This window comes from Pinus tabuliformis, chromosome 7, assembly GCF_031772625.1.
Source record: "Pinus tabuliformis cultivar Carrire ecotype Pingquan chromosome 7, CPIR1, whole genome shotgun sequence".
Classification (NCBI taxonomy): Eukaryota; Viridiplantae; Streptophyta; class Pinopsida; order Pinales; family Pinaceae; genus Pinus; species Pinus tabuliformis.
In genome coordinates, this window is record NC_142293.1 from 1062811734 (window position 1) to 1062832340 (window position 20607).

General features: G+C 39.4%; 1 protein-coding gene across 1 annotated transcript; it reads left to right on the plus strand.

Moving 5' to 3' along the window:
* Window positions 1-874: 874 nt before the first annotated feature.
* Window positions 875-1363, plus strand: LOC149251298 (anthocyanidin 5,3-O-glucosyltransferase-like). The gene has a single exon (XM_089453844.1). It carries the CDS (start codon window positions 875-877, stop codon window positions 1361-1363), a length of 489 nt encoding a protein of 162 aa, XP_089309970.1.
* The last annotated feature ends 19244 nt before the right edge of the window (window positions 1364-20607 follow it).

Consider the following 20607-nt stretch of genomic DNA (forward strand, 5'->3'; position numbering starts at 1 on the left):
TTGCAAAGCGGCTGACTGTGTACCATGGCTTTTCTATCACCTTCTTCACTACCAAATGGAGGGATGGCTCTCCTCACCACACCTTTCCATTTTCGTCAGGGGACATGATCCGCTTGATAGAGCTCACTGATGTTCAGATCGAAGGGGATCATGCCGAGATGAACATTTTTGTACGCATGCCCTTACTATTGGAGAAAGCTAAAATATTTGTGCAAGATGCTTTCACATCCTTTTCGTTTCCTGTCTGCACTTTCATAATCGATTTTTTCAGTACACCCATGTTGGATGTCGTCTCCAAACTGGAAATACCTTGCTACATATTCTCCACCTCTGGGGCTTCTCTCCTCTGCATCATGCTCTACCTTCCAACACTTGTCCACAACATTGAAATTTCCTTCAAAGATGTGGATTTCCCAATCAAATTGCTAGGCCTTCCGTCGATTCCCAGAATAGATTTGCCAGACCCTCTTCTAGACAAATCTGATATTTCATTCAACTGGTCATTCAACATTCCCTTGGGCTTCAGGAAGCTCGTGGAATTCTAATAAATACATGCCAAGAAATGGAACCAGAACAAATAAAAGCTCTCAAGGAAGGAAAGGTTCTGAGCACTGTTGAAATGACCCCTTCCATTTATCCCGTTGGGCCGCTAATAGCTTTGCCTCTGTCGGAATCTGAAGAGAAGTTTGAGAAGGAGGGCTTCCTCAAATGGCTGGACCGCTAGCCCGCCTCATCAGTTCTGTTCGTTTCTTTCAGGAGCAGTGGCACCTTGTCGTAGAATCAGAACCGGAAACTAGCTTTGGGGCTAGAAGCAAGCGGGCAGCGGTTCCTTTGGGTGTTGCGTAAGGAGCCTCCTCCTCCAACTGAATCCATGATGGCTGCCGAAGCAGACATGAGGGAGGTTCTACCTGAGGGTTTCGAGACTCGAACCCAGGACCGTGGATTTGTGGTAGATTCATGGGTGCCTCAGATTGATGTCCTCTCTCATCCATCCACAGGCAGTTTCCTTTCTCATTGCGGTTGGAATTCAATGATCAAAAGCATCCTACATGGAGTGCCGATGATCGCTTGGCCTCTCTTTGTTGAACAAAGAATGAATGCCTTCCTTCTCGTGAAGGAGATGAAGGTGGGCATTGAAGCGCAGAAGGGAACAGATGGATTGGTGAAGAGAGAGGAAGTGGAAAGAGCAGCGAGGAAATTGATGGAAGGAGAGGGGGGAATGGAAATGAAAAAGGGGATGGCAGAATTGATGGGGAAGGCTCGGTTTGCAATGGCGGAGGGAGGGAGTTCATACAACACACTGGCCAATGCGGCTTCTGTTTGGAAGGAAATGCATACCACTAAAACACCACCTGCTACTTGAAACATGAAAGGTCTCACTTGATACGTCACATCTGGATGTTAAGACAATTGATGGTTCGTATGGACCATCACACCTGGAATTTCTCAATTCAAATCAACGGCTAATGATTACCCAATCGTCTAACAACAAAATCGAATGGCACATATTTTGACACCACAGCAGTTTGGGTAGTTCATTTCAGAGGGAAACGCCTTACGGCGTAAAAATATGTGTATTAGTGTGACGGGTGTTTACATAACTAGGACAAATTGAATACACAAAGACCAACCTTCAAAACCACCAAAAAAGGTCCGCAAGCATGGAAAAATAGTCAAACATGCCAAAAGATGACAATTGATCAAATAAGAAAAAGGGGTGAAGGGACTCTAAGAAAGATCATGAAATGAGCTCAAGTTTTTGCAAATATCAAGGGAAATACCAAGGAAGGCTTTGAAATTATAGTGCAATCCAAAATTTTTTAGGGTGTTGCAACCACTACAACACTTGGCGACACACTAGTTGAATTCCAGCTTCTCTATCTTGGTTATTTTTCTTCTTTGCAAGGACTTGGTCCTTCAAGGAGTATTGATTCATCGTGTAGATTACTTTGGCTTCCCCACATACCCCATGGGCATACATGGTCCCCTCTGTGCCTTCTTATTTGAACACAAAATAAGATTCAACACGATCACACTGTTTCGAATTGGGAAGGGTAGTTTAGCTTGCGAGCTTAATATTTTCAGAGTATAGTTTTTCATTTCTGGTGTTTCTCTACTGCCAACAGACTTGGACAGTGCCCTAGCCAAGTCACGCAGGAACACAAGAATTGATTCACTGCCAATGAGCATAAACAATACCCTGGTGGAATTTCTTGTTTCACCTCTCTGTGTTGGAAGCCTTTCTCTTCTTTCACCTTTCTTTATTTATTTAAAGAGAACTATGCATCAACACTTATTTATTTTGGGGTGGAAGAGGAAGCCCAAATTATTGAGAGCATGAGAGGTTTTTCCTTGAGAGAAGCATATAAATACCTCTAATTTAGGTTTTCTCATTTATATTTCCCCCCTCTCCATTTGTACTAGTTGGATAAGCTTGACGATACCAAAGTAGAAAAATGAGTATGGGCATGAGGTTCCCAGACTAGACATAGGTTCATGGTTGAGAAAAAATTATCCTTACAGATGTATCATATTTTTTGTGAGAACTTCATCAGCCAAAATATACAACCAATACAAGGAAGATGGACATAGGACTAGCCAAGCACTGCAATGTCACAAGACTCTTTGAACTTTAGCCATAGACACACTTGGAAGCCACAACACAGTAAGGAACAACACTTATTTACATAAGAAAACAACACAAAACTGAAGAATACATAACAAAAAACAACGAAAGAATATGTATATAGTGTGGGGTGTAGCCCCTGATATTCATTGGAAATATTTTTAGGTCTTGGCCATTGACAAGGAGATATTCAATCTTCCCATCATGTGATTGAAGACTATACGTGTGTTGGTGAAGATTTTCGTGGATTGTGTAATGGCCAATCCATAGGGATTGAAACTTATTTTGTTTTCCTTCTTCCTTGTGGGCTTTGTCCCACTTCAAGACTAAGTCACCCACACTAAAGATATCTTACCTGTAGACTTTCTATCAAACCATCTCTTGATATGACTCTCATGGAGTGAAATTTTTTCTTTTTCTTTCAAACTTTCTTCCCGAAGCTTGTGCAACATGTCCGCCATGCACTGAACTAAAATACATGGCTTGCCTTGGGAATCTTGGGACAATTGGAGAGAAGACAAGTGGATGTTCAGTAGGAGGATGACTTCTTTCCATACACCAAGAAGTAAGTGGAGGTTTTCAAAGAAGTTTTAGGTGTGACTTGGTCAGCCCATAAGGCATTCACCAAAGTGGAGTGGCAGTTTCACTGCTTAGAGGATACGATCTTTTTGATGATACAAATGAGGTTAGTATTCATGGATTCAACAAGACCATTCCCTTATGGATACTAGTTAGAAAAATGTTTCAAGATAATACCATTTTCCAATGAAAAATCATAAAGTTTTAACGAGGAAAATTATATTGCATTTTCAAAAACAAGTGATGTAGGAACGCCGAACCTGGAGATGATATTCTGCTATAGAAACTTGATGAATTCCTAATAATTCACTTGTTTTAATGGAACTACCTCTGTCCACCATGTAAAATAATATGTAGTAGTCAAAATATAGTAGTGCTACTTCGATTAATGAGGGAAAATTTCCCCAATGATATCCAAGCCCCACTATTGGAATGATTCTTCGATTGCAACTGACTGTAGCAGGGTTACTGACTTTTGATTTCTGTTACAACACCTTTCAAAAATGAAACTCTTGCGAGCATAGGAATAAGAATCCTTGAATAATCTAGGCCAATAGAAACCGGCCCGCATGACATTGTGCACTGTAGGGCTACTCGTGAAGTGTCCCAAGTTGGTCCATCGTGTAGATCATGTAAAACCTCATCTGAATCATGTGCCTCGAGACACTTGAGAGATATCCCATTGTGGTGCTTTCTCAACATCATCCCATGCACCAATTGATATGATAATGCTTTGAGTCAGAGTGCCCTCTTCTTCTGCATAGATAAATGAGAGAGCATGGTGCCATGCTCAAGGTATTGGCACACATCTGTGTACCATGATTTTCTATCTAAAGTGGAGGAAGTTCACTCAAGGTTGTACATTTCGATCTATTTCACCCATCCTGCGAGCTCTTCTTCTTACTCTTGTGCATTTACTTCTTTTATTGCTAACTTGCAAAGACCATGACCCTTGATGGTGTGAACTAGTTTGATGTTAAGATCATATTCCTGTAATCGGGTCATCCAGTTCACCCTTCTTTCACCTAGATCTTGCTGAATAAGAAATGATCTGACTATTGGGTGTGGAACAAAGATAATACAATTATTTCTCAACAGATAGGGTATGAAGTGCTTCACCACCTTGTATATTGCATAAGCTTATTTTTCCATAGTGGGGTATTTGAGCTCTGGTCCTTACAGGCTCGCACTCATGAAAGAGATAGGTCGCTCATTATTCAACTCATCCTTCTAAGTGAACACAACAACAAGAGAGGTGTCAGAAGTGAAAGTGTAGAGAAAGAAATATTTAATAATGTCTAGGTTGTACAACACTGGTACTTCTGTTATTTCTTGCTTGATACAGGAAAATGTGTCATTTTCCCTTTTATCACATTTATATACTATGTCCTTCTTGATCATCTCCAGTATTGGTTTAACGATATGACCATATTTGGAGGTGAACCTTTTGAGGAAGTTAATATTTCCTAAGAAAGACTACCTTGATCCCATGTTTAGCAATAAAATGTCCAAGAAGGTTACGCTCTGACACTACAAAGATACACTTCTTGGGATTCAAGGATATCTCGTATTTTCAGCATGGCTCAAACATTTTATTCACGTGGTATAGGTGGTCTAACCATTGTTTGGAAATAAATGTTATGTCATCAAGGTGGACCACTATGCTCTGTCCAAGAAGCTCATATAAGGTGATGCCAATTGCATGTTGAAACATTTCACTTGCATTGACCAACCCAAACAACATTCATCGAAATGTGTACATGCCCCACTTAGCACGGAATGTAGTTTTTAGCCTGTCAGGTTCTACTACTAGAACCTGGTTGTAACCCGAGTAAACATGTAAGAAATAAAACATTTTTCGCCATATATTGTTTACAATATTTTCTCCATGGACGAAATTGGGTAATTATCCTTCACGATTGTGGGTGTGTTGTGTTCGGTAAGCCTAGCCGCTTCACAACCTCTACTGTAATGAGCTTCTTTTCGCTCCCGCTATCGATAATGAACTATAGTGCATAATCCTTCACCCACATCTGGGACTAGAAGAGACGCTCCTCGTCCTCTAGATCTTTGGGTTCCTCCTTCTGAATCTTTGTGGTGGTGACAGTGGTTTTGGGCTTTGCATCAATAATCTGCTTCTCCTTATCATTCCCCTTGTTAGGCTCTGACTTAGAGTCAGAACATGCATCTAATTTTGAAGCCTTCAGCTCGGCTACCAGTGATTGCTTGGCCTGACACTCGCTTGTGTTGTGGGTGGAGATCTTATGGAACTCACACCACTCTCCTGTGTCCTTCTTCAACTTTGCATTGTTGTCCTTTGCTTGTGGCCTTAGCAGGTTGTCCTAGTTCATCCTGCCTTGGCATTGTCCTTTGTTCTATGGTTTTGGGGCACATTTCCATTGCTTCAGATTCACAATTCCAAAGTCTCTCTTCTTCTATTTAAACACCTGCTTGATATTGAAAACGTGTCAGTACGTCGTGACAAGTGAGGAGATGTCCAAGAACTCCATCTCATCCTAAATGTATATATGTAGGCAGCCACGGTACTTGAGTACCAAATGTTTCTCAGAATCCTTGATGCCCAACTTCATGTGCAGGGTATGAAAAACATTGGTAAAATCTGCCACATCTTGGTCCCTTCCCTACCACAGTGTGGTCCACTTTATGTATTTTTCCTCATAGCTCTCGACAGGGTAGTACTGCTCCTTGATGGTGTCGTAGAATGAATTCCAAGTGGGAGTGACTGAAAATAGTGAGTTCATACTTTCATCCTTCTGCTTACAATAGGTTTCCCATTAGTCCTTTACGTGGGGGGCGACTTTGAGAAGAGAGAAACTAAGATTTTATCAGCTGGAAAAATCATGAACATAAAAATATCCTTCTAACAAATTCAATGATTTATCTACAACGTCTGCATCTATTTGGCCCTCAAATATGGGAATGTCAAAGTTTACTTGTACCTTAAAAGGTGTGGAGCCTCTAGAGTGGTTGTCGGATGTGGATGTCCCGCTGGTGGGAAACCATTGAAGGATCTGAGCGAAGTTATCCATCATCGTGTTCCTTTGTTTCTTGAGGGCCTCCTCAACCAATATTTTGATAGGATCTCCTTCTCCCTCATCTTTCTTTTCTTCCTCCATGGGAGGCCTTCGAGATTTATGAGGCTGGTCTTGCAAAGGTTCGACCAATTGAAGCCCTCAATCCTTATATCCCGACCTCATTGGGGACATGCAAAGGAAAAAAAAGAAATAACAGATCACTCTGGTACCACTGATCTGAATTTAAACAGGAACGCAACAAATTACAGATATAACCATAAATACAGAGATGCAGCAGGAATAACACTTCCTTTGATTAATATCAAATAATGAAATATGCTTACAAACAGTATGGAAATGAGACCAGCTCAACAATGGTAGCTTATCTCTGAGAAGAGATGTGGTGGATACATGCCTCAGAACTGCGTTACAATGAGGCTCAAAGGCCTTTTTATTATTGAACAATAAAATCAAACCCTAAACAACCAAAACCCTAACTAGAGGAGACGTAACATTAAGAGTTTATGGGTCCTTTTGGGGTTAGATGGACAACCAACTTCTCGGGGTCATGACTTGGTCATATTATCTCTATTTGACGCGCATGATACCCTATTGGAAAGATCTCTGAGGACACTGATAAAAAAGATAATTTTAACAAAAAATCACTGGCGGTAGATTGCCAAAAAAGCGTTGTTTAGGTTCTCAAAACAGCTTTGAAAGTTTAGGACCCGAAAAATTACTAAAAATAGTAAATTGTGCTACAATTAAGGAAACTGAAAAACTAAAAGAAACAATGCTGAGGGTCCAACTGGAGTTGGTGGGTGGCCACCAATATCCACCTAGATCAGGAAGTGCTAATGGGCCTTGAGTCATCCAATCTAGATTTTTGTATGTTGTGTCTTCTTCTTCGTTATCCTCCTCTTCCTCTTTTGAATCTATTGGTTCCTCTTCCTCTTCTTCTCCTTTGTTTCCTTCCCCTATACCTCCTCCTCCACTGAAATTTGAACCCAAGAGTAGTGGATTATCTCCTTCTCCTTGGTGAAAGAGTGGAGTCTCCTCTTCCTTTTAAGCAGCCTCTTCTAGTTCTTCAAGAGTGGTGAAGATTTCTTCTTCAACAGAGGTCACCACTACTCCTATGGGTGTGGTCTTGCTCTTCTTATGAAAACAGAGAAGAGAGATTACTCCCGGAATTAGTTCAACAACTTTTGGAAATTGACGAGTGATGGGGTGGAGAGCCCAAATTTGATGGTACGATATTTCACGTTCAAGCCTAGGTGGTGAGGGGTTACCAACTTCAAAATTGTGTGTGGGCGAGAGGAAGTGGAGGTTACTACCTTGACCATAAGATGGATGAGTCAGCTCGGTGGGAAAATCAGCCATATAATACTATCATCCCTCCTTCTAGCGCCATAAATGTTGATGATGCTAGACGCACCAATATTCAGGGGATCTCCCCGATATGACGTCCCAATTAGACCTCACGCCATTTGGTGTAGGAGTCTCATCCGGTATAATGGCCTAGTTGCAAAATACTTAGATATTTGCCTCAAGTCTAGCTGTTAGCACAAACGGTTATTCCAAGAATGGGATCAATAATATTTTATTATTGCTCATTATTAGAGGATAACTCAATATTTTATTATAAATAGAAGAGATTTCCATTCATTATTCACTTTTGATTATTTTCATTTTTGCACTCATTGTTGTGACTCTAATTATTTTCATTGTCACACACCATATTTTTGTTGGGTTTACACATTATAGAGGAGAAAACACTACAACAAAATTGGAGACTCCACTGGGGAATAATTTTGATTCAGAACATTGGGTCTCCAATCACAAAATTGGCGACTCCACTGGGTTTTAGACTTTAGATCTAGAAACCTGGGTCACCTTTGGTTTTCAGCTTAGGGTTTCTTATTTTTCAATTCTCTTAATGTTTCCTAGTTTTTAAACTCTAGATCTAATAAATTTCTAACTTCCACAAGCTTTCCGGTTGTTTTCGTAGGGTCACAGGAACCAACTGCGACAAAGGCGACACTTTTTTCTGATACTTTCTACATGAGATCCACGGAACAAAAATCACAGTTTTTAGCCCGAAAAGTGTGATCTGGAAGCCAAAATGCACTAAAAAGTCTGAAAACTGTGATCCCTACAGAGAAACAGGCCAGTACTTGCGATTTCTAGGTTTTAGGGTTTTTATCAGATCAATTTCTAGGTTTTGCAGAGAGCTGTTTGCTGGGTTGTTTGACCTTCATCGCATCCCGCTTAGGCCTTGATCCACTATGATTTACTTGTCAAAGTCGAATTTAGCCTTCCCTAGGGCTTCTAGTACACTTCCACCTTTCTATGATGAGTTTAGTTGAGTGAGTAGTCTGAGTTTCTGCAACACTTTCAGCCAAATTTTCCAAATCTGTTGAGATGGGTTGCTACCATCCATAGTTTCACATTTAAACTTGTTTGGTCATTTGCCTTAGGGTCCCATCGATTTCGGTAGGTGTTTCACCCATCTCCCTATCTTTTTGCAACGATCTTCCTCTCTAGTTTTTTGCTATTGTTGCACCACTTTCCTACAGCTTAGTGTCACTTGATCCCAATCACATCGACATTTAGATCTCTTGACTGTTTAAGTGTATTTTCCCATCGATTTAGCCACCAACCAGCATAGTGTTTGCAAACCCAGTTTGGGTGGGGTTTCGTTAATTTTTTTTTGTTCATTTTTTGTTATTTATTTCAGTTTATTTTCAGCAAGCTTTTTTATTTTTTTTACAAACATGATATAGGCTTAATCAATTAATACACTTGCAAATAGAAGTACACCTTAAGCGAAGGGCCCTTGGTTTACATCGCCAAGCCAAGACTTAGCATAATAGATTTATCTCCCTGCATCGAGATAAAGATATATTGCTGATCTCACTTCACCATTTCCGTGTTCTATGTGTCCTATCATCATTGCGCCACCAAGGCATGTGTCGCAGAGACTATTAGGCATTCTCCCCTAGTTTCTGCTTGGGCATATTACTCCTCCCTATTGGGTTTGAGTTCATAGCCCTCCGAGTCCCCATAAAAACTCTTATCCTAGTTCTTTTGATTCCTCATCTGATTCCCAGCCTCCTTCACTGCATATCATCACCATTTCTGGACCCATAGCTAGTGTAGGAACCCAACCTAGTGTTGGCTCCAGTTCTATATCGGTGGTCACATCAAGTGGAGCAGTCTCATGAACCGTATCGGCAACCCCCATGCTCCCCTTTATGGATGGGTTAAGTCTGCCAGATCTTAACCAGTTAATAAACGACCCCATATAGCATGATGTTGGTTTGACCTCTATGTTGACTAAGCTTCCCTCAAACATCCCAAAAATTGAGGGTATTTCTAGAGAGGATCCTACCAACCATGTTCGATTCTTCCACATAGGGTATTCATCCAACTCCATAATTGATGAATCCATTCGTCTTCCTCTATTCCAATGCACGCTCACTGGAGACACTTTTTAAATGGTATGTAGACCAACCCTCCGCATCTCATTCTGTTTTCGCGACACTTGCTAAAGCGTTCCTTTCATATTTCTAGTTACCTCTCTGATATGACACGGGTACAGAGCTATTGACCACATTCCATCAGTCCTCTGCCACTCGCCTTTCTGACCATGTTCAAGAGTGGTGTTGATGGAGGAGCACATGTCGTCCCCCACCTTTCAAGGACTGTGTCTATCTAGATTGGTTTCTTAAGAGCCATCTATCCCCCATTGGGAAAGATGTTGCGTCCCATTTTCCTTAGACCGAGGAAGAATATCTCCAAACTGCTTTGAGATATGATTTGTTTTATGCACAATTCAGTTATGTCTATATCATCATTCCAGACCTCCCTCTTCTCAAAAGTACCAATGTAGTGGGAGCATCTCATGCCTCTGACAGTACCGTTGGATCCCTTTCACACTCTTTGCCATATACTCAGTAGAGTTATGGCTACCCTCAGGGGGGCACCACTTCATCCAACACTTATGCCCCTCCTGCTAGGAACATGTTTCCTGGACCCCAACCCATCTACCAAACTGTTGCTCCTCCTTATGCACAACCGAGAGCTCCAGCACCTCAAGCATTAGCGCCACAACCTCCCATGCATCCTCAGCCTTAGCATCCACTGCCTCCACTGGGTCAAGTGTTTTCATAGAAGAGTACCACCAATCCCCAAAATTCGAAGAAAAATAATAAGCAGAAGGGTAACAAGGGTAACCATGGAAATCAAGGTAACCAGCCTAGTGAACCCTAAGGGAACCAGCCTAACACCAACAATTGGCAACAAGGCGGCCAACCCAAGCAAAACAAGGTTATTCATATCAAAAAAACTTGCACATGTTGTGGTGAACATGACCACTACACACATGAGTGTCCCCTTTTACCCCAAATGCACCAAATGTGGGAAGCTCAAGCAACTTCTAGAGGTCAACAATTGCCTTATAATTCTGCACCATCTCAACCGACAGTGCTCACAAATCCTTTCCCTCAGCAAGGATTTGTTGCTTTTCAACCTCGGCTAGGTCAAGCAACCCATCTCCTCCAGCCTTCTAGTCTCGGTGACTGCCAGATCCTTATGATGAACTCTGATGAGGTTAACCCCTCCAATATCAACCTACAAACTCGGTTGTGTCAATATGACAAGCCCTCCACTTCGTCAACTACCGAGTCCAAAACCAAAGTATCTGCTGAGCCTTTTACGACACCAAATGGTCCTTTATAGAGCCCTCAACCTAAATTTGAGTCCATTCCTAAGATACCAAAGGGACCATTACTCTGTAATGCAACTTCTAACAGATTTGCCCATACATAGAATATAGTAGACAAATTGGCGGAATCATATGCTGCCATGTCGACACTATAAGTCCTCCAATCATGCCCTTACAAAAAGAAAGCTCTGCTAACTTCCTTGGGTGCAGTGGATCCTTCTGACAATTATTTGATCATCTTCCTGGTTGATACATCAGTGCCTCCCCCATTGCCTTCATCAGTTGCTTTCTAGATATTAGTTAGAGTCCATAATGCCATCATCTCCAGATTCATTATTAACGAAGGTGTATCCACCTATGTGATGTCCACTACTATTTGGAAATATCCTAAGCCACCTAAGTTTTCCCCCTCCACCATCACTTTGCGTGCTTGGGATAGACAGGCCTCGCAGCCCCTTGGCATGTACCGCAACTGTCTAGTGACCCTTGTGGGCAGGACTGTCCATGTCGATATCAAAGTCATCGATGCCCCTTTGGATTAAAACATTCTCTTAGGTTGTAGTTACACATATGCCATGCCAGTTTTCATGTCTGCGGTGTTCCAAAAGATGTGCTTCCCCATGAAGGGAAGACCATTACCATTGATCAGTTGACTTACTATGAGCCAACATCTGTGACCTTCCTCCAGTCCATTATCTCATCGATGTCGGATAACTAGTCTTCAACTCCTTTCACCGGTGTCTCACCCAAGTTCTATAAGGATTCCTCATTATTGGGTGCCTTCCTTGGTCCCCCCCTCGCATTTCTGAACCCACTTCCATGAGTGTTTTCATGTTACAAGCATCACGGGCTACCCTTAAGCAGTCTGATACATCTGGTCAATAGCCAGCTCCTCAGCACCCTATTGTTGCTCTTCCAGCTGAACCCTGTAGACCCACTCCCCTAGTACCTCCTCCATTCATGGGTGCCTCTCCTATGTTCCCACCAGGAACTATTCCTCTAGGTCTCGACCATCCATGACCTATTCCACTGGGACATTATCCTGCCGGCCAGATACCTTTCTTATTCTCCCCTCCTATAATTTTTTATGTACTTTTCATGGCTTTGCTGGTCTTTCCTAACATGACTCTGGGGATCCCATTATGGTACATTGATCCCCATGCAAACATTTCGCCTGGTCAGCGAAGACCATATCACGCTTTGACCCCGATTCAACTGGTCCCCATGACCCCTGCCACTGCTTCAGTTCCATTACAACCTCAAAAAGAATCAACTCCTGTTGGGGAGGCATCTATCCAAGGCAGCAAAACCAAAAGGAATGATTCAAAAGACAAGGCTTCCCAAGGTCCTCCATCCCCTAAGGCCGCAAAGCTGACACCCCCATGTGCTTTGTGTCAAGTTTGTTAGAGTCTTATAGTGATAGGATTCATAATTTTGAGTTGGCTAAGGTTAAGCCTTGTAATATTGTACATACATTTTCTTTTTGCAAATGTTTTCCATATAAAAAATTTTAAAAATGTAAAGAGGGTGTGTCCTAAAAGAAATATCAAAGGACAAAAAGAATAAGAAAAGATCAAAAAAATGAAAATATATGAACCCCAGAAAACAAAAATAGATCATGAAAGTGTGCAAGTCTAAATGCCACTACTATTTTACTACTTTACTATCTTAAATAATGGTTTTTTGCAACTTGTAATACATGCCACAACCCATGCTAGTCAAAATGCTTAATCTTGACTATTTCATGCTTCGAGTTTTATGTTTATAGTTAGAGAATAAAATCTGACCAAACAGCTTAATTTTGGAAGATCATTATATAGGTAGAGAAAATAAAAGGAGCTCATTAGTTTACTATGAGCCCTTAGATGATATAAGGTTAGAAGTAGATATTTTAATTTTCAAAATAAAAATGAATGATAAGGGTCTTCCAGCCTAAATGCACCTAAATAAAATGAAGAAAAAATGTTAGGGTAAGTAATGGGTAAGTAGAAGAAAGGCTACTGAAGTATAAAGTTGATTGGATAAAAGCACATTTGCCTATGAAAAGTAAGCAAACCCATGTTAAATTCCATTTCATTCAAAATACCCACAAGAAGATTTTATCCTAAGTATAAGTGTATGTGAAGAAAATTCACAAATATTACATTTTGCTTAGGGGTATGTTCACTCTACTCATTTCATTTCATATTAATTTTTAACATAATACTATAACTCCCAATATATGTTTTCCCATATATAAATAAATCCCTTATATAATACCTCGACCCTTAGTTTAACTATAAACTATACTTTTATCCCATACCCCCAACAAAACCTACTTAATTCATCACTTCTCAGTAAAGTTCAAATAATCCCTTCATTAAACCCCTCTTGATCATTTAATCCCATGATTAACTCATAAATAATCCCAAACCGCCAAGGATTAAAGCCCCAAGCCCCCCCAAAACCTTTACCCATTTCATCCGTGCACATTTGTCACCCAATTGCCATCCGATCGTCAGCACCAAAATCCAACGGTCCACAGCCATATCGGGTTCAAACGATGTCCGACCTTTACCCGCCCGATAAAGTGGTTTTTCTTGGGCCCCAATCTGCTACATGTCAAGAGCTAACATAGATCAGGTGACCTTGCCAAAACACTGCCTCCTCCATAAAAGCAGTGTGACGTCTTGAGAAACCACCTCCCCGCCCATCCCAAAAAGCCACCCACTGCTAATTTGTAATTTACCCGCCAAAAAGTGATTGTTGTTCAATAAAAAGGCTGAGAAGCCCTATTTTGCATTTTCGCTCAATTTCTTTGTAAACCTCTGCAAACCATTGCGACACATTCAAACGCTGAAATCACCAATTGACCTCAATTTCACTCTTGAAGAAGTTGCAAAGACCCCAATCAACCTCTCAGTCCATACCACAACCATTCAAACTTATGCAATTGCCGAGAACACCAAATTTGAAGTTAATTCACCCAAATTCCAGGAATTTGAAGAGAAATTACCAGAGACCCTTTCAATTTGAAAAAGTTCAATCTTTAAAGTGTTTTAATTAAGTAAAATTAATTGAAATTACTTTAAAATTAAAGTGTGTTCCAAAACCCTTCTGAAAGTTTTTGAATTTCCTTCAAACCTCTGATATAAACTTGTAACGTCAAATTCAAATTCACAAGAACTGAATTATGACTGCCCCCATCGCCATGGATGTCAAACCAGTACAACCCCCCATTTGGACCTTGACCACCTTCCCCTAGTGGACAGGGATTTTCAAATCAAAGACACAAGTGCCTATACACTCCTGCTCAAAATTAATTGTTTGAGTAAGGACAGATATATAAACCATGCTGATGACATTGGCCTTTGGACTCCAATTTTCCCAACTACCAGTTTCCAAAAGTACATGTCTTTCTTGAGATTTTCCATATGTGCCATGCCTGTTACATTCCCAGCCAGAGAGTTGTAATGTCCCTAGACCAAAAAGTCTTGTTTATTATTACAGCTGAGTCAATGAATGAGATGTTGCAAGTCCAACCAGGTCCAAACCTAACCCCACTCTCCATTGGGGATTTGTTAGACCAGTACACCAAATTGAGTCCATCTAGACTGGCCCAAATATTCCAAACTTTCACTGTAGAAGAGAAGCATATTCCTACATATGCCCCTCCATATGTTTCTGCCATTTTCTCTGAAAGGGGCAAACAAATTGTAGCCATGATCTCATGTATTCTGGGCTATACCACAGATGAATTTGTTAATGAGCTCATATTGGCCTTCATGTCTATTTTCACCCCAGGAAATCCTCCTGCTACTTTGTACAATTATGCCTAGTTCATAGCTGAAAGGATGCATGAACAATTTACTTGAATGCATAATGAGAGAGTATTCAAGTAGTCATCTATATTTTACCACATGTTTTTGTATTATCAGTCAGATAGATTTCCCTTCACCATCTAGAAGATGGATACTAAAGGTCAACCCAGGTTTGTTATATTTTTGACACCACTATTCCACATATATTCATCACCATACACCTACACAGTCTTCATTGACTCTTTTGTCCATCCAGTCATGACCATGCTGACAAGAAGCACTTCACCCAGAATAAGTTAAGAAATCAAAAGAGTGCTCCAATTGTCCAAGCAAAGTAAGGTGGGAGATTGGTACCTTTACCAAAATCACACCGAAATAAGAATCTATGGTTGCCCGCTTGCCCCATACAAACTACCCAAATACCTCCCCATGAGGTTATTTGCTCTAGATTATTATAGGCAGATAATGAACTCTGATAATGTCAACTTTGTCTCAGCCAAGAAAAAAACTCAGTTCAGGGTCAAAAATTAGTTAGGCCCTTTCATTTGCAATTCTAGAGAAGTAGAAGAGGAAGCAAATCAAATTCTGCAACAAATCAAGTTTCAGAACAGTTTCATGTGGAGGTATGACTCTCAAGGGTTTATGACCAAAATAAGACAAAAGGTCAAATTGGGACCTTACATTCATCACCCCATACGAGAAATAGAGAGATATGTCAATCAATCTGAGTGGCTGGAAAACACTCTCATAGACAGGGATAGTACAAAGGTAGATGTTGAAAATACCTTGTTTGATTTAGAGAGACAACTTGATGAAAGCTCATTCCTGTCGGTACCGGAGTAGGAAGGAACCCTGAGTACCCCTACTATTTTGCAGACTCCTCAGAATGAGGAAAATAATCCCAAAAGGAACAGAGAGGAAGCGTCCGGTTCAGGTATGGACACATCCAATGTACAATATGAAGCCAGCGAGAGCAAAATGCCAAGGCTCAATCCTGTTTCAGAACAGAAAGACACAAAAGGCTCATTAGAAATAACTAATACTGAGTTAGACATGAGCAAGTGCACAACTCCATCTGGAGAAACATAGGAGCCATCTACATCATAGACTCAAATTTTAGAAAGGCAGCTCAGTGTAGACGTCTCCTCATTTAATAACCTACTAACAACGATAGGGACATTAAGGATAGGTTCAAGGAAATCAAAATGAGAAATGAGAAATTGCAGGCACAATCCTATGCACAGTATCTCAAACATACACCCACCAATCAAACTAGGTTGATATCAGCTTTTGACATCAAGGAAGGAAAGATGAAAGTGTCCTTCATAAAGCGAATTGTACAACAACCAAGAACATCAACAGATTTCAAGAAGATTGATTTTGAAGTATTGGCAAGGGATATTCATCCCATTAACCAAATTGAATTTCACAAGCAGGTTGGAGAAATGATTTACTCCACCCTTACAGGAAAAGCCATAACTGCCCATTAATTGCAGAATTCATTGAATAACATCTCAGCCCAGTATCAGTTGGAAAAGGCCTCCTCATAAGCCAAAGACACCAGAATCATGTCTTTGGAATACTTGGTAATTGAATTGGGACATGAACCAAAAGACATCAAGGCTGCTGAACAATTGATCAAAAAGAAGAATGATAACATTACAACACTCAAGAAATAGTTGAAGATACCTCAACTACAACACCCCCAGACATAGGAAGTCTTGGAAAGCCAAACAAGGCATGAAGAGTTGATGGACTTAGTCCTTAAACTAAATGATCAGTTGAGGGAGACAGAAAAGGAATTGGGTAACCTAATCCAATTAAAGAAAATTGATATTGGCACTACCTCGGTGAATGTCATCCCAACAATTACCATGGTTGTTCCTTCCACATTAGCAGCCTCATTGGCTCCCACAGCTCTAATGGCCACAACACAACTAGTTTCTACAACATGTACATCAACAACAGGTACATCAGGTGATGAAGCAACAAACTTGGTTAAAGGTATAGAAGAAATGTCCATACAGACAACAGAGATGAATAAGCTCAAAGAAAAGGTGACAAGCTTGGAAACTGATTACAAGCTTGCCAAAATTATGCACAAAGAAGAACTGCAAAAATCTACCAGGATGAGTGAAAGATTGAAAGCCCTAGAAAATGACTTAACACTCAAAGAACACCTTAGGCAGGCTAAGGAACAACTATGGGCCAATATCATTGACTCTATAAATAATATTTGGCCATCTATTCAGGTGATTTTTGAGAAAGTAGATTTGATAAAGCTGGCTACAGAAGCCATCCAGAAAGTAAAAGAAGAATTAGGACAAATGCTAGAAGAGGCTACTAGAATTATCCAATTCCTTAACATCAGAATAAGTATGAGCTTCATGAATTGGAAATAGAGGACAGAAAAAAGATAATTTTGGAGGTCAAAAAGGTCCTCCCCAAGAGGAATTTAATGCAAAACTTGGAGGATAAGTGTCAGAATATGCAAATAGCCATTGATAGATTTATGGCCAAATTCCAAATTTTGAGAGAGAAATGGATTGCCCAATCCCTTAGTGATAAATGACAAGCTCATGACGCAGGAGGATTACAACAAGAAAATTAGAGAAGTAGAAAAGGATCAAGTAAATACATCATCTATAAAGGCATTACCAACAGGAAAAGTACTTTACCAAACATTTGAAAACTTGTTTTACCTCCAGCATGAGGTAAAACACTTGTTTATCAATAAGCCTACTTTTGCCAATTACATCGAGGCAGATGAAATATATAGGAGGATGCTAAAAATCCAATTACCTGATGCTAAAACATGGGAGAATTTAACTGATTTACTATAGAAATATGCAGTAAAAAGGTTAATGTATAGTAAAAGTAAAACAACATGGTAAAATGAAGAAGACAGATCAACATAATCAAAGTGTATCAGAGTCATAGTGTATCAGATAAAAGGATAAAGTAAATGAAGCATCCAGCGTGAAAGATCAAACAACAAAGTAGAATAAATGGCTAAAATTCAAAGCATAACAACCAACGAAATGAAAATAAAAGGGACATCATGAAATGGTTCAATAGTTGTCTCTATCTTCTTGCAAGAAGATATTTTTATTTCCTAGATTAAATCTCAAATTAGTTTGAGATAATTTGTAATAAACTTTTGTATAAATACTTCACAATTCAAAGTATGTAGGGTGGACTCTACTAGACATTTCTATAGGCTTTTTTATTAGAAAACCTAGAGGGTTATTGTATCATTTGTTGAGCCACCAAGCTGGATTGATGAATAAAGATCAACCATTTCAAAGGATTCATGTGCTAAGCAAATTTCAGACAAGTATTCTCATGTGTTGTTGTCATTTTTCTCAAGTTATTTATAATCTTTATTGTTTTTCCAAATCTAAATGTTATAACTAGAATAATATCTCAGATTTTTTTTAATTATGCTATATATTAACAATTAAGCATTTGAATTTTTTCTTATGATATTTAAATTAAAGAATTCTTAATTGCTCTTTGGTTTAGATTGATTTCATCAATATCCAGATTGAAGGATTCTTAATTTCCCTTTGATCTCGATTACCCCTTCATTCCTCATTCATTATCCAGGTCTAAGAACCCTTAACTGCTCTCTCACCCCGAGTGAAACCATTTCACCCCTCTGTAAGATCTGAAAAACACTTTGCTATCTTGCCCTTTGAAAGTTCCCTTTAGTGAGTTAATCCAGTTTTGCTTCCTTATTCTTTGACTCCATAGCCCAATGGTCTAAAATACATCAATTTATCCATCTGTCTAAGCATATCCCACCACCCAATCTAAAATACAAATCAAAAACCCCTTGAACAATCATAACTAGCCTGAAAACATATTAACTAAAAGAAATTTAAAATTTAAAGAGAGAGCCCTCTCTGAGCATCAGGAAGGCTAGCTCCTGGTCTAGGATAGCAGATTGTGGTTACCTTTGGTTTTTCCTTATTATTACTTCAAAGGAATTATCAAAGTGATAACATTTCTAGCGACCATACTGGGGACTTGATCCTCAGTGTCATAAAACTTTAAGGAAACCTTAAAATAAATCTTGAGCCCCTTAAGGTCATTACTTGAATTAAGTTTTCAGAAAATTTCATAAAAACAATTTAAAAACTTAAAAATATGGCTCCTAAAAAGATTCACTACACTAGGGCCAACCCAAATCCAAACCCTACAACTATAGTGGATGACCCTGAGAGGATTTTAAGACAACCTAAAACAATAGAAACTCAATCCAGTAGTAGTAGATTAGTTAGATCCAATTCACTCCCTAAGGAATTGTCAACTTTAGAGGACATCCCATTCGATTTGTCATTTGACCTCTCATTATTCAAAAGTAAATATGAGAATTCAATCCGTGAAACAGTCTTAGATCCTGAGTTTGTTCAACTCATTGAATCAAAAAGATTTATTCATTCAGATTTAGATAAATTAGTTGTTGAGACTATTGAAAAATTAGAAGCTTGGGCCTCTAAATTGATAAGTAATGTAGGTGATTCTTACATTCAACAATCTACTGAACTAGATACCGTTACTACTTCTGCCCTTGGATTTTCTTCACAAACTTCACTCGCTGTAAATCTACCTTCCTTTACCAAAAATTCATCAATTATATCTACCACAATCCAATCACCTAGACCACTTATTAATCATTCATTTTCATCATCATCTAGTTCACCTCCATCAGTTTGAAGCCCTTCTTCAACCACCATAATTTTACCCCCAAGTCAAACTGGAATCACAGCAATGGCAAACATATATGGTCCTCTTATTTGACCTACCCAACTCCATGCCATGCCTGTAGATTATCAGAGTAAGATTTTCCTGTTTGATGCTACTAACATTACACTGCCCAGTAGTGTGTAAATAAGATATCTGACTTTTTTGAATTTCATGAAATAGATGAGGTAGATGTCTAAATGAGATTGTTTGCCCAAACTTTAACTAGTGATGTCAAGAAATTGTTCAAAGCCTTTCCTGCCAACCATATTACATACTTAGCAATTTTTCAGAGGTTATTCAATGATATATGGTAAAGAAAGAAGAACCCATTGCAAATACCTTTTGAATATGGCAATATTAGGAGAGCTCCCAATGAGTCAGTTTAGGACTATAGCACTAGGAAAAATAATATCTATGATGCAATTCCAGCCAACATTAAGCCTCCACCTAACCTAGCATTGAATAACTTATCTGATGGTTTTGATTATGACATGTCATATCAACTAAGGAAAATAAATCCTAAAACACTTAAACAAATGTAGAGTAATTTTGTCAGTATAGAGGCCAACCTGTTAGCTAAGAAAGCATGAATGAAGAATGAAAAGAAAGTTGTATTTAAAGAAGAAGCTTCAACTTCATATGGAAAAGTAGATGTTTTAGCTAAAAGTTTAGAAAGAAATATGGATAGTTTAGATAACATGGAGGGGAAAAACCAATGGGAGAATCAACAACAACAACCCCCAATAAGAAGCCAAAATTTTAGGAAGAACCCTAATACTACAAAAAATGTTACATCAGACCAACAGATTAGGCCCCCCTTCCAAGAAAACTATGTTGAGGATTCACAAAACCAAGAAGAAGAGGATGATACCTAGATTAACTTACTAGAAGCCACAGAAGAAGACATTGTTTTTCTTACTCAAGAAGAATAGGAGTTATATATGCTTCAACAATTGCAATTACAATCTGGTGAATCTTTTGATTTTAAACCGGGATATGAATCAGCTATATATGAGGTACATAAACAATATAGCTTGAGAAGTAAGAAGAATAACGAGACTCCCATTAAAAGATCCATCCAAACCCAGA